The sequence below is a fragment of the Sprattus sprattus genome, assembly GCF_963457725.1.
Source record: "Sprattus sprattus genome assembly, chromosome: 9".
NCBI classification, from domain to species: Eukaryota; Metazoa; Chordata; class Actinopteri; order Clupeiformes; family Clupeidae; genus Sprattus; species Sprattus sprattus.
The window spans coordinates 28,860,150-28,874,215 of NC_137928.1; the positions used below are offsets into that span (position 1 = coordinate 28,860,150).

At 46.8% G+C, this 14,066-nt stretch overlaps 1 protein-coding gene across 1 annotated transcript; it reads right to left on the reverse strand.

The window, feature by feature from the left end:
• Nucleotides 1-694: 694 nt before the first annotated feature.
• On the reverse strand, nucleotides 695-12,410 carry tsr1 (TSR1 ribosome maturation factor). The gene is made up of 15 exons (XM_080844687.1): nucleotides 12,274-12,410; nucleotides 11,919-12,022; nucleotides 11,597-11,825; nucleotides 11,358-11,492; nucleotides 10,588-11,033; nucleotides 8,868-9,015; nucleotides 5,610-5,788; nucleotides 3,962-4,176; nucleotides 3,444-3,603; nucleotides 3,057-3,167; nucleotides 2,593-2,725; nucleotides 2,130-2,246; nucleotides 1,803-1,943; nucleotides 1,297-1,371; nucleotides 695-970 (listed from the first exon to the last, which is right to left on the reverse strand). The coding sequence occupies exons 1-15, from the start codon at nucleotides 12,389-12,391 to the stop codon at nucleotides 792-794; spliced, it is 2,490 nt and encodes an 829-aa protein (XP_080700813.1). The 5' UTR covers nucleotides 12,392-12,410; the 3' UTR covers nucleotides 695-791.
• Between the last annotated feature and the right edge of the window lie 1,656 nt (nucleotides 12,411-14,066).

A 14,066-nucleotide genomic window follows, 5' to 3' on the forward strand; every position in this document is an offset into this window, starting at 1 on the left:
TCTTCACCCAACACATGCTGCATGTGAAGCCTGAAGCATTTTCGCTTGAGGTTTGGGGAGGAATTTACACAATTTTCCCCACTCTAATACAAACTGCTAAACTAGTTTAAATAGCAATAAAAGGGTTCTTCTATTTTCAACAGATGGTAGCAGAAAATAAGGGCTATTAATTACAAGGATTATTAACAGTTGTTTGCAGCTCTTAAACAGTTGTTTGGTGGCAACTGAAGGGCAAGAAACATATTTGCTCGTTAAAAATGAACAGGATGGATAATTGAGAATACACAGAGCTTTGGGAAGTTGATGTGTTACAAAATACTGCACCCCAGGTTTTGAGTAGAACAACAGTGGATATCACAGTAATCAACTCCACATGCACTCCTTCCTCAAGAACATATCCATGTCTAGTTAAACATTTAAGATGGTATCTGCATGCTTTTGTAATACCAGCCCTTCAGAGATTTTCAGGCCTGTTAAGTTTGTGCTCAGCCCATTAAAAGATAATCAGCCATTCTGTTTCTGCTGTGCCTCTCATCCAGTACTGGCTGCAGGGCCTTCTCCCATTCTCTTCTCTCCAATACATGCCTGCCATCTGGTGGCTGGGTCTGGATCACATTTCCCATAGGGACTCGACTTTACAGTTTTTCCATACTTTCACTCAAGAAAGTAATCAAGTAAAACAACAGAAAAGGGATTTTTTTGGGGGGGTTACGGATTGGTTTATTACTACATGCATGTGATATTTAAAGTGACGGTCCACTGTTTTGTCATGGGGATGGTGTATCTCCGGTCTACTCCATGTCGATCTCACTCATGTCCACTTCCTGCTCCTGTTTGACCCAGGGCAGGGGGAGGGGCACATAAGGGTCGTAGGTCCAGCGTGGGTACACCCTCTTATAGAGGTTCATCAGCACCGTATCCTGAGACTTCAGCTGGTTGTCAAACACACACTTCATGTGTCCGTGCGTACCTGCAAGACACACACACACACACACACACACACACACACACACACACACACACACACACACACACAGGGTTTATCTAGCAAGCAGTCAAATGTTCCCAAATTCAGTAAAAGTTCACAACAAAGAGCGCTGTCCACTGTAATCCACTTGAAGCCTTTTGCCTGATAATCCCGTCATCTAGACATAAAGCATTCTGTGCAGACACATAATGTGGACGGCCCCTTGAGGTGCGAGTGCAGGCAGCTGTGATCTACATCTACTGGGGAGATGAGTGAGGATAAGGAACTGATCTCATGGGTTGGGGTGGAGGTCTGAGATTAGTGCTCACCTAAGGCCTCCTTGATGTGTCCTCTTCGGCCCCACTTAGTGCGCAGCTCCACAGGCTTGAACCACAGAATGTCCTCTGGAGAGAGAGAGAGAGAGAGAGAGAGAGAGAGAGAGACACAGTGAGTGACATGGCACAGTGAGTGAGAAGGCTGTGTAAAGGTATCAAGTACCCAAACTGCGTGTGAGTATGTGTAAGAGACACAGCAAATGTGAGACAGTTTGTGTTCTCCATGTCCTGTTGGTGGCTGTGGTGTGTTCTCACCCCTGTTAAAGAACATGTATCTGACGGTGGCTGTGGTGTGTGTTCTCACCCCTGTTAAAGAACATGTATCTGACGGTGGCTGTGGTGTGTGTTCTCACCCCTGTTAAAGAACATGTATCTGACGGAGGCTGTGGTGTGTGTTCTCACCCCTGTTAAAGAACATGTATCTGACGGTGGCTGTGGTGTGTGTTCTCACCCCTGTTAAAGAACATGTATCTGACGGTGGCTGTGGTGTGTGTTCTCACCCCTGTTAAAGAACATGTATCTGACAGTGGCGGAGCGGCGGTTGATCTTGAAGGGGTGTCCGCTCACCACCGTCCTCTTCAGCACCACCCTCTGGGGGTCACAGCTCAGCAGACTGCCCGTGGCCACCAGGTCCTGCATCCCTGCGGGCAAAAGCATGACCAGTTGAAGCAGTCAGACAAACTAATCTCTTAAACATAAAGCTATTCTTTTTCAAACCCTCACACACACACACACAGACACACTTATGGATCGATATGGAAAAATGCAAACTTCAAACACATTTGTGACACATTTGTGACCCATATCCATAGTGTGTGTGACTTTACCATTGTCCCTCTGTTTGAAAAGCAGCACTCCCGCGGTGGGGAAGGTGATGGGGGCGTACACAGACACCACGGTGGGGGCGTCGTCTCGCAGGAAGCGCTCCATCTTGTGCTTGTCAGCTGGAGACACAGACACACCAGAGGTCACACCAGAGGTCAGACTCGTCTCAACTCATCGGTTTCCAGCAGTCCCTCCCTCAGCATCATGTGAACACAAAACCCATTCCCTCCCTATCCGTATGGACACGTTTGTAAATATTGATGTCTAACGACGTGATTTCATGTATACACTTGTAACAAAATGCTACAGATAGCAATTCAAATTTCTTCGGAATGAACTTCAAATCGGCTCACATGCTGAGCGTTTAACTAAGCTTACTGAAGTGTTTAACTAATTATAATAAACGAGGTCACAACAAAAACAGGTCCATTCTCTACTGTGAGACCCTGTGGTTGATGGTCGTACCAGAGGTGTGCTGGGAGAAGATTGGGTAGGCTCGGAACCGGCGGAACCCACACTGGAACACCAGCTCCTCTTTGGACTTGATGGGCTCTGTGTTGCTAGGGTGACGGCGCACCAACATGTGCATCACTGACATCTAGAGATACGAGAGCAGGACTAATATACGTTATGAAACATGTGACCGGTATACGTTATGAAACATGTGAATCACTGACATCTAGTGAGATCAGTCACATGAAATACTGCCTACAACGTTCCAAGCTCTCTCAACATGGCCATGCATTCTGTCCAACCTTGTTCTTTACTCAAGACATGGTCATGCCTCTGTTTACATTTTTCTTTCACCAAAATAATACAAAAAACGAAACATCATTAAGTAATACATAGAATGCACCAAGTGTCCTCTGTATCTCGCCTGATCTAACTGAAGTTGAGAGAGGAGCGAGACAGAGACACCTGGCCCATACCTTCTGTTCGTGTGGCAGCAGGGAGACCAGCACCAGTGGGCGGCCCTGTTGGACACTCTCCAGCACAGAGGGAGGGACGTCCAGTACGTGCAGGGTCACATACCAACCCACCTACACCACCCACGTATGCACGCACAGAGAGGGGGAAAGGAGAAACAGTAAACAAAGTTAGGGAATATACACACACGCACACTGAATACACATACACTACATAGGAATCACCAACAGGCCAACAAAGTAGGGTAGAGGAGGCAGAGTGGAGATGCTATGTATACACAGAAGACAGCTGATCTGCAAACTGAGACACAAATACACCCATTTCTACAGAATACCTGTGCATTCAGACACACACACACACACACACAAAGGGTATCAGTAAACACACACCATGACCCCCTCCTCCTCCTCGTTGCTCTCGGCCAGCACGCGGCGGCGCGTACGCTCAAAGCTCTGGAACTGGAAGATGCGAGAGTAGTTGAGGGGCAGATTCTCCATGGGGTCCCACGGGGATGTGCGAAAGCTCTTCAGCCCTCTGTAACGCTGAAACCTGAGTCAGTCAGTCACACACACACACACACACACACACACACACACACAGAGGGAGGGAGAGATAAAGCACGGTTCAGGCCTGCTGGCTGTCTTTATTCCACAAACACATGGACACAGATCAGATGGCTCCCTGGGCCAGTGGAGAGCCCTGACAGACGGCTCCATCTCGTCGCTCCTCAGCCAGGTCAGCTTTCCTCCCCTGGTGAGGCGGAGCAGTTAGCACACCTCCCCTGGGCCACATGAGGAAATGTCCAATTCATAAAGGCTCTGGCCTGTGACGGCTGGGGACAGAGGAGAGCTGCTGGGGTCGCTTTTAAAACTCTCCTGGACCGAGTCGAGGTTCTGGAGGTCCTTACCTGGTCTTGGCAGCCTTGTCTATGGGCGTGTCTATCTCGTCAGGGAACATCACGTGGGACCGGGCCTCGCGGTACCGCTTCAGCCCATCCTCCTCCTCCGCCGGATCTATGGTCTCGTCGTAGCGCTGGTCGACCCCGCCATGATCCGTGGAGTTAAGCTCTTCTTCCTCCTCCTCCTCCTCTTCATCTCCGGAGCCGCAGCCCGAGCCAGCATCCTGAGAAACACAAGGGGAAAGCTAGGTCTCAGACATACACAAACACAAATACCCTCTAAAAATAAAACGCTGTGGGGAATTACCGGAAATGACAACTCCAATAAACGCGAGTGCCTCAAAGTTAAAGGGGCCCTTTGAAGTGTGGCGCTAAAGGTGACGGCGGTGTTCCTGACCCAGGCGTGATCGCTGTGGTCAGACACAGAGGGCAAGAAACCCCCACCCCCCCCCGCCCCCTCCAGACCAGACTCATAACCCAGCAGAACAATGGCAGGTGCAATAATACTAATAATCCACAGCAACACCATCATCCCCTGTACCCCTGCCCCCATTGTTCACAGCTCCCTTTCTTTTGTGCTCCTCCAGTCACACACATCAAACACACACACACACACACACACACACACACATCAAACACACACACACATCAGACACATGCTAATTTGCAAACTAAATGAAAATAAATGAAGTGGGGCCCTGCTACTATAACATAAAGAGCTTCCCCCATTCTCCGTTCAAAGTGAGGGGCCTGATATAAATAAATGGCCGCCCCCCGTCCTCCCGGACGGGAAGCCGTGTCTAAAGAGCAGGAAGGCGGGGAGGCTTCTCCCGGGACCCCGGCTCCAAACACTATTGTTGCGGCGGGGAACAGCCTGGCACAGGGGCCCGGGAGGCAGATGCTGGAAAAACAAACAGGGGCCCGAGGGCCGCGCGGCCCACAGACCCACCAGCACGTATGCACTGGTCCCACCGGGGCCCATGTGCCGATCGCCCACGCACTGATCTCACCAGTCTCTCTCTCCCTCTCCCTCTCCCTCTCCCTCTCCCTCTCCCCCTCCCCCTCCTCCCCCTCCCTCCCTCCCTCCCTCCTAGGGCTGCGTCGCTGGGGTTGATGTCTTGACCTCCAGTCCAGCACATAACATCCTGTCTGGCCTCTCCCTGTAGCCCTCCCCCTGCTCTCCCTTTTAATACAGCCGCCACTATGGTAACAGCCACACAAACAAACCCAGCCGGGTCGGTATGTGGCATGGACTGTTCTTCTTGAGGCGTGGGGACACAGTTGTTCTCGCAGCTTTGGCCCTTCTGATATTACGCTACTATTTGCCTGCATAACAGCGCCTTCCTGGGCTGTGACTCAGTGTGGAGACCCTCCATGCTACATCCTCTCACACCCCAAACACTGCTGCTCTGGAGGAATGCAGAGATTACCATCACTGGAACACAATCAGTGGAACTAAGAACGTGGTCGTCAAAAACAATAGCTTATCACACCTCAGAGAAATTAAAGAAGCACTCAATGATGTCCATTTGATCAGATACGTAACATTTTAAAAAGCAATCCACATCTGATTAGCTGGTCCATACCACCCTGAACCATTCCCCTGTGAAATACCATTCTAGGTTCATTTTAAAGTTACTGCTCTTGTCATTCTGACCTGGGAATCGATCTCATCTCCATCGTCCATCATGTCTACTGCGTCATCATCATCATCATCATCACAGCTCTCATCTTCCTCCTCCTCGTCTCCGTTGTCTTGTTCGTCGTTGAGGATCCAAGCAGCCTGGTATTCGGAGGTCCCTTTAGGAACCTTCATGACCCGTTTCTTCTGCTTCTCTGGGGGAGGAGACGAGAAGGAACAAGTGAGCTACACCATTCGCCTTATTCCCCTGCAACGCCATTTTGAAACGAAAACGAGGCTTGGCTGGGTAACCCAACCTGAGGTAATTCTCTACGATACGAAGAGTAATGATGGACTGAAAATGGAGCACCTATCTTCTGCCCTTGCCCCGTATTATCGCGGCATTAAAAGATTATTTTATAATGGACCACATATCTTCTGCCCTTGCCCCTTATAACCGTGGCATTAATAGATTATTTTTTGCAACTCACCGTCAGCATCATGTTTATTTACTTGGTTAGCTAGCAAATGGCAGCTAAGTTATATTGTCAGAATTGCTTGCACGAATAAGTCAAGAATATGTAAAATGGCAGGTGATTCTTGGCATCTTTTTTATCTAACCGGGATGATCTTGTAAATAACAATGCTTTTGCAGTCAGAAAGAGAGAGAGAGGGCATTTCCCTCCATGAGAAAGAATGAGATCCCCTACATGGTCAAGGTAGCTAAGTTAGATGCAACAGATGGGAGGAATTGCTACATCGCTAACGAGATGTTCGCGGCTAAGCCTGTTGACATTTTTCTAACAGGGATGATCTTGTGAATAACAATGCTTTTGCCGTCAGAAAGAGAGAGAGAGAGTGACAGGGCAAGTGTGAGAGCGAGGGCATTTCCTTCCTTGAGAAAGAATGAGATCCCCTACATGTTCAAGGTAGCTAAGTTAGATGCAACAGATGGGAGGAATTGCTACATCCCTAACAAGATGTTCGCGGCTAAGCCTGTTGACATTTCTCTAACCGGGATGATCTTGTGAATAACAATGCTTTTGCAGTCAGAAAGAGAGAGATTGACAGGGCAAGTGTGAGAGCGAGGGCATTTCCTTCCATGAGAAAGAATGAGATCCCCTACATGGTCATTGCAGCTAAGTTAGATGCAACAGATGGGAGGAATTGCTACATCGCTAACGAGATATTAGCGTATTAAACTAGCCCAGCGAAGCCAGTTGAAATTCGCTTACTTTGACACTATGACAAACTACTGAGTCAAAGACTTTCCTAACAGTCAAACATCAAGCACCTGTAACACAAAACAGCAAATAAGCTACTTCAACAGACAGTAGTAACCAGAAGTCTTAAGGCAAACATACATAACGCAGTATTATGCCTACGGACCCTGATTTGGCAATAGCACAGAGCCCATTCTCCATATTAAACGTCATTGTAGCGCATTAAGATGTTATTTTAAGGTTAGATTGCCAATCCTTACCCATACCCTTAAGAACAATTGCTAAATACTGTTACTTTAAAGTATTAGAGTTCCTTACGTTCAGAGGCTGTTCAAAGGTTGCTCACGTTCTGAGCTTCAACAGTATTTTGGCACTCACATTCCATGTTTGGTGCATTTCATAATAGTCAAGTAAATAAACATGATGCTGACGGTGAGTTGCAAAAAATAATCTATTAATACCGCGGTTATAGGGGGAAAGGACAGAAGAATTGTGGTCCATTCTCTATCCATCATTACTCTTCCTATAGTAGAGAATGGCATCTGGGTACTGTTCGGCGACGCTCGCTAAGCGGTTTAGCGAGCTAAATTCTAGGCTAAAAAAAGACAACACCGCTTTAGCCAGTTCGGCGTACCAACTTTTGCTCAATAACCATGGTAATTAATCGCTTAGCACTAACCTGCTCCAGTGCAGGCTAACCAAAGTTTAGCTGGCTAAACTTGCCACACCCACGCCAAAAGGAGGGATCCCATTGACAAGGAGTCATATTATAGTTTGATTAGCGTAGGAAGAGTTCTTTGCGATCGCCAAGAAGATCCATTTCTCCATCATGATGAGTTCTTGTATGAGCGCTACTGATCCACCCGACAAGGAATAATTAATTTAAAAGACCTTCTCGAGTCATTTATTGCATCCAACCACCGAAGACACTTTCTTGCGAGTGCCTTCATTTTTGTAATGTCGGCGATGCGGAGAACAAAGCACTAATAATTATATGACATCATTGCAAACGTTTAGTTTTGTAAACGTGTCTAGTTTTTGTGCAGTAGTGAATGGTGGATGGTGGAGGTGGATGGTAAGGTGGATGCATGATAAGAAGAGAGAAATAAACACAATTTATTTGCATTGCTTCAATTTATTGAATTTCTCACATTTAGTCATTTAGCAGACGGTTTTATTCAAAGCGATGTAAAACTACAATTCTTACGACGGTGAGGGGAGTCGAACCGGAGATCTGCTGCATGCAAGTCATACGCTCTACCCGCTGCACCAAAGTCACATGTTCGACACGAGAAAAGATATCAGTTGTTAGACAGCCTATAGAAAGTTTCTTTAATGTTGTCGTAGTCGCAGCAGTGTTGAATTTTGACATGATTATGGTCTTGAATTCTTCATAACGCGTTCATGGTCATATCCTGCCTTAGCGGAGAAAAAAATTAGCCTTTTTCTTTGAGTTTAGACTATGGTGCCGTTATAAATATCATGGTTTTGGCGATCGACCTCTCCTGCCTTTTGAAGAGGGACGTGCACGTGCAATTTAGCTGATGATTTTAGCCTGGGATAAATTAACGAGAGGTTAAAATAAATTAGCGCCCGTCGCCAGACGGGCTTGGCCTGTTCTCAATTAGCGAGCTAGTTAATCTCCAGTTGCGAGCTAAATTAATTATCTTAGCTTCAATTGTACGCCAAACAGGGCCCTGGTCGGGTTTACCAAGCCAAGCCTCGTTTTTGTTTTCAAAATGGTCGCGAGGGGAATAAGACAAATTGCATGATCTTATCTAGGATTCACTTTAAGTTAGGTTAAAAGCTTAGTTTAAAAAGGGACAAAGCTACATTTACTTAGTGACATTCTGGTAAAAATGCAACAAGTCATGTCCACCACACACACACACACAGTGTGCAGTGAGAGTCTGTCCCTTACCCTCTGCCTCCTGCAGCAGCTCCTCCACACACACACACACACACACACACACACACTGTGAGCAGGAGTGTGTCCCTTACCCTCTGCCTCCTGCAGCAGCTCCTCCACACACACACACACACACACTGTGAGCAGGAGTGTGTCCCTTACCCTCTGCCTCCTGCAGCTCCTCCTCAGTGGGCCAGGTCTGTTCTCCATCCATGGGGTCCACCTCCGCCTCAGCCTGCAGGCTCTCCCTCTTGGCCGGCTGGGCCTTCATCAGCACACGCACCGCAGCCCCGTCGCCATGACCACCGTCCTGGAGAAGAACAAGACCCGCAGTTCATAAACCCTCTATAGCTCATAGCCACCTTCATACACCCTCTCTCATAGCCAGCTTCACACGCCCTCTCATAGCCAGCTTCACACACCCTCTCTCATAGCCAGCTTCATACACCCCCTCTCTCATAGCCAGCTTCATACACCCTCTCTCATAGCCAGCTTCACACACACCCTCTCTCATAGCCAGCTTCACACACCCTCTCTCATAGCCAGCTTCACACACCCTCTCATAGCCAGCTTCACACACCCTCTCTCATAGCCAGCTTCACACACCCTCTCATAGCCAGCTTCACACACCCTCTCTCATAGCCAGCTTCACACACCCTCTCATAGCCAGCTTCACACACACCCTCTCATAGCCAGCTTCACACACCCTCTCTCATAGCCAGCTTCACACACCCTCTCTCATAGCCAGCTTCACACACACCCTCTCTCATAGCCAGCTTCACACACCCTCTCTCATAGCCAGCTTCATACACACCCTTTCTCATAGCCAGCTTCACACACACCCTCTCTCATAGCCAGCTTCACATACACCCTCTCTCATAGCCAGCTTCACACACACCCTCTCATAGCCAGCTTCACATACACCCTCTCTCATAGCCAGCTTCACACACACCCTCTCTCATAGCCAGCTTCACACACACCCTCTCTCATAGCCAGCTTCACACACACCCTCTCTCATAGCCAGCTTCACATACACCCTCTCTCATAGCCAGCTTCACACACACCCTCTCTCATAGCCAGCTTCACACACACCCTCTCTCATAGCCAGCTTCATACACCCTCTCTCATAGCCAGCTTCATACACCCTCTCTCATAGCCAGCTTCACACACACCCTCTCTCATAGCCAGCTTCACACACACCCTCTCTCATAGCCAGCTTCACACACACCCTCTCTCATAGCCAGCTTCACACACACCCTCTCTCATAGCCAGCTTCATACACCCTCTCTCATAGCCAGCTTCACACACACTCTCTCTCATAGCCAGCTTCATACACCCCCTCTCTCATAGCCAGCTTCACATACACCCTCTCTCATAGCCAGCTTCACACACACCCTCTCTCATAGCCAGCTTCACATACACCCTCTCTCATAGCCAGCTTCACATACACCCTCTCTCATAGCCAGCTTCACACACACCCTCTCTCATAGCCAGCTTCACATACACCCTCTCTCATAGCCAGCTTCACATACACCCTCTCTCATAGCCAGCTTCACATACACCCTCTCTCATAGCCAGCTTCACATACACCCTCTCTCATAGCCAGCTTCACACACACCCTCTCTCATAGCCAGCTTCACATACACCCTCTCTCATAGCCAGCATCATACACCCTCTCTCATAGCCAGCAGAGACCTTGGAGCCCACGACTGACAAAGAACGACAAAGCCTACAGCATTTCATAACAAAACATCATGCATACCTTAGATGCAGTTTGTTTTGATTTTCTTCTCTTGGTGTTTGATAAGATCCATTCTCTCACCTATCGTTAATTAACGTTATGCTAAGTTGGTTCCAAAAAAGAACATTTAGTCAGACTCACCATCATCTCTACCTCTCCTTCTCTTCCGGGCTTAGCAGGGCGTGGCGCTGTGGCCTGGATGGGCAGCGGGTCTTCAGGCGCATCAATCTGGCTCAGCTGGAAGTCACCATGGCCCACAATGTGCACCAACCTGTTGACCTGCATGGGCCTCCCGCGCACGTAACCCGACACCTGCAGCGTGCCCAGGCCCGTGGGCGCCCCCTCTGTGGTGGGGTTGGGCGTGAAGGCCACGCGCTGTGCCAGCAGGTTCGCCCGCCGGGAACGAAAGCCCAGCCGCCGCTGCTTTTGAGCGCCCAGGTGCCGCATCAGTACGGTGGCATCCTGGTCTGAGTCCAGCGGGAAGAGACGTGCGTCAGGGAAGCGGGACTCCACCAGCTTGGACAGCGACCTCCGGCAGTCAGAACGCTTCTTCACAGCCAAGGCAGACACACCCTGACACACCAGAGCTAGGGGAGAACAGAGAGGAGCCCTTTTAACAACAAAATCTGCAGGATGCTAAGGTCAACAATCCTTTATTTTAGTGCCCAGACCTTTGAAAGTTTCTGAAATGTGAAGATATGAATGCAGTACTCTTACATAGAAAGAGCTGACTGAATTCACAATACTGTCTGACAGAGATTGTGTTGTGACATCTCTAACAAACATGTGATGTAACAGGTTTTAACTTCTCACACATACCTATTATCATAAAAGATGAACTGACATTACCATAGCTGTTGTCACTGTATAGTTCATTCACTAAGGTGAAGATGGGTCTACAAAGAGCTTACCATGAGTTGGCAATCCCTGCGCAAACAAACATGACAGACAGTACTCTCCGTAACTGTCCCAGCCAACTGTAGGATCCAACACAAAAATTAGACTGTCTGCAATTTTTGCCACATCAAGAAGGGAGTGAAGGTCAGCTGTGGAGTGAGAGCAGGAGAAAGTCAAATACAAAGACAGGTCAACACACACACTAAAACAAACCCACTGCCATCAAAAGTGAGCAAAAGTCGTTAATGCTCACATGGGTCTGGGCGGTGGAAGATGAACCTCTGTTTGAATCGGGGGAGGACCATTCCAAAACTGTCCTTTGCCCCGCTCACTCCCTGGTCCTCCCGCACCAGGCCCCCGGCTCCCTCTGCTCGGAGCAGCCGTGTCACAGCTCCAGTGTCAACATCGGCATGGAGTGCCACGACTGTTACTAAATGTGGGGGTCCATCTTTGCTGCCCAATCGCCGTTTCTCGTTCAGCACCTTTTCAAAACAATAGCACAACTCGCTCATCAATGATGCTATCGCGTGTAACACATATTGTATTGTATTGTGTAACATTTGCATATTCGTTACCATTTCCTTCTTATTCCGACGTAGCTGGGTAGCTTTGTGTCTTCGGTCCAATTTTTTAAATTCTCTCCTCTGCTTCTTCGTGAGTGCCATGACTGCAACACGGCCTGTCAAGAAACCCAATTTACAGAACTGTTAACGTTACATTTCTTAACCTCGACCACTCCTCGCTTAACCACCGGACTCGAGCATGATCTTTATTACCATGTCACACATTGGTTTGGGGCATATGATGATATTACACACGTGGTGATTACAACTATAAATATGCCAGCTAGTAGGCTACTAGCTAACGCTAACGTTTAAAGTTTGAGATGTAATATCACATTCCTCCTTGATAACCTTAAAAAAAAATCACCCTTGTTCTCCCGTCCAATTTCACCCTTCGTCCGATGCTTGCCATGCTTGTGACCTTTATTTTTCTGTTTAAAAACCCCAGGCCGATGTGCCTGCTGTTGATCTTCACTCGGAGCCATCTCCCCACGTGTGCCCCAAATTCTCTGCACAAACTTTAAGTGACGTAATTTTCATGCGCGTTTTTTTTCTTCGCTTGCTTGATTTCGGCTTAGGCAATTGTGTGAGTGCCACCTGCTGTCTTGGAACACGCCCTGCAACTAATCGATTAAACGGATTGATCTGCCTTCCTAACAAAACAAACAAACAAAAACAGAAACATATTCGATCAAAACTATAGTAAGTAAGAATCGGTGAAACATCATTTTACTGTTCCACCGATTCTTACTTAGGCTACTATAATTTACACGGTAGGCCTATAGGATAAATGTTAGATAGTCATATTTGTTTCAGTATTAATGGTAACCTACATTAGTTAATACTGAAATATACCAGCGCCAAAGTTAAATAAATGGACCCGCAAGAGGTAGGTTACCTTTACTGACGTTTCTAGCTACAGGTCCTGATCAAGTACATTTTATTTTCTGTGGTAAGACAAGGCTGTGAATATTTCCTTAAGGAATACAAAATTCGAATTGTGTGTCTGTATTTTATAGTGTAGCCTAGACGAGAGGCAACAGCAGTCACTGCAAAGCAGGCATGTTTTTTAAAATATCGTTTACATTTCTACATATACTATATATAATTGAATTTAATTGAATTGGATTGAAATAAATAAATAAAAGCATACTCTCAAGTCAGAGCTTTTAAAAACCACCATTTTAAGGTAAAACTGACATCTTCCTTGGCTAGAGTAAATGTTCTTATGGTGCCCGAAGAAAACAGTTAAAGGAACCTCATGTTGCAACCACTATACAACAATGAATTTCCTTATTTGTTTATACATCTAAAAATGAAGTTAGTAATGTGTCCTGTAGGTGGTAGCATTAAGTAAGTTGATTGTCAAGAATACCAATTTCTGGCACCCAGAGTGCATTCAATCCTTTTTCACATTACAATGTTAATTGATTAATGTACTTCATTTATACTACCTTTTCAAAAACATCCTACTTTCATGAATGCTAACAAAGAGCTAAGCCTCAAAGACATGGTATGTTTCATTCTGTAGGCTAAGACAGTCCAGTGGGGTCTATCTCAGGAAATGCCGGGAGGCAGATATGGTTAGGAGGAAGTTCTCAGTCTGACAGGGACTGCAATACTGCTTGCATTGTTCTCGTCTTGCTATCCATTCTCCTGCCATTGCTACAGAAGTGAGAAACATTTTAATGGACTAAACTGAAATGAACACTTTGAATATGAAATGAAAATGTTTACTATTGTCGTTTTCACTTTGCGCAAGGAAGTAAACAAAACACAACAGCAAACAAAGCAATTGATAAGAATGATCTAGATTCAATTGTAGAATTGGTAAAATAATGTGAAATCACAGGGACGTCTGTTAATATATTTATCCACAAATGATGCAGTATATTCTAAGTTAACCCCTTGTATGGGTTGTCTACTATTCCTTTGAAAACAATCATTGGATCCAACAAGCTGAATCAAAGGAATGCAGAAATCTAAACTGTACTCTCTATAGAAACCATTTCACTCAGCCATGTAATATTATGTGTTTTTTGCTATGGCTCCACTTCTCAAGGGATTACATAATACTGTACAGGGCCTGTTAGCATAACAAAAAATGCAGCATAACACTGTACACACTGAGCTGTATTTCCCATTCATGTTGCATCCTCA

What these genes read in the sequence shown, in the direction of transcription:
- tsr1 (XM_080844687.1), bottom strand. Translation starts at nt 12,391, where the DNA reads ATGGCTCCGAGTGAAGATCAACAGCAGGCACATCGGCCTGGGGTTTTT. An exon ending in AATTGGACGGGAGAACAAGG is followed by an intron (nt 12,023 to 12,273) that starts GTGATTTTTTTT and finishes GTTTCTTGACAG; the next exon opens with GCCGTGTTGCAGTCATGGCA. An exon ending in AGGAGGAGGAGGGGGTCATG is followed by an intron (nt 3,168 to 3,443) that starts GTGTGTGTTTAC and finishes TGGGTGGTGTAG; the next exon opens with GTGGGTTGGTATGTGACCCT.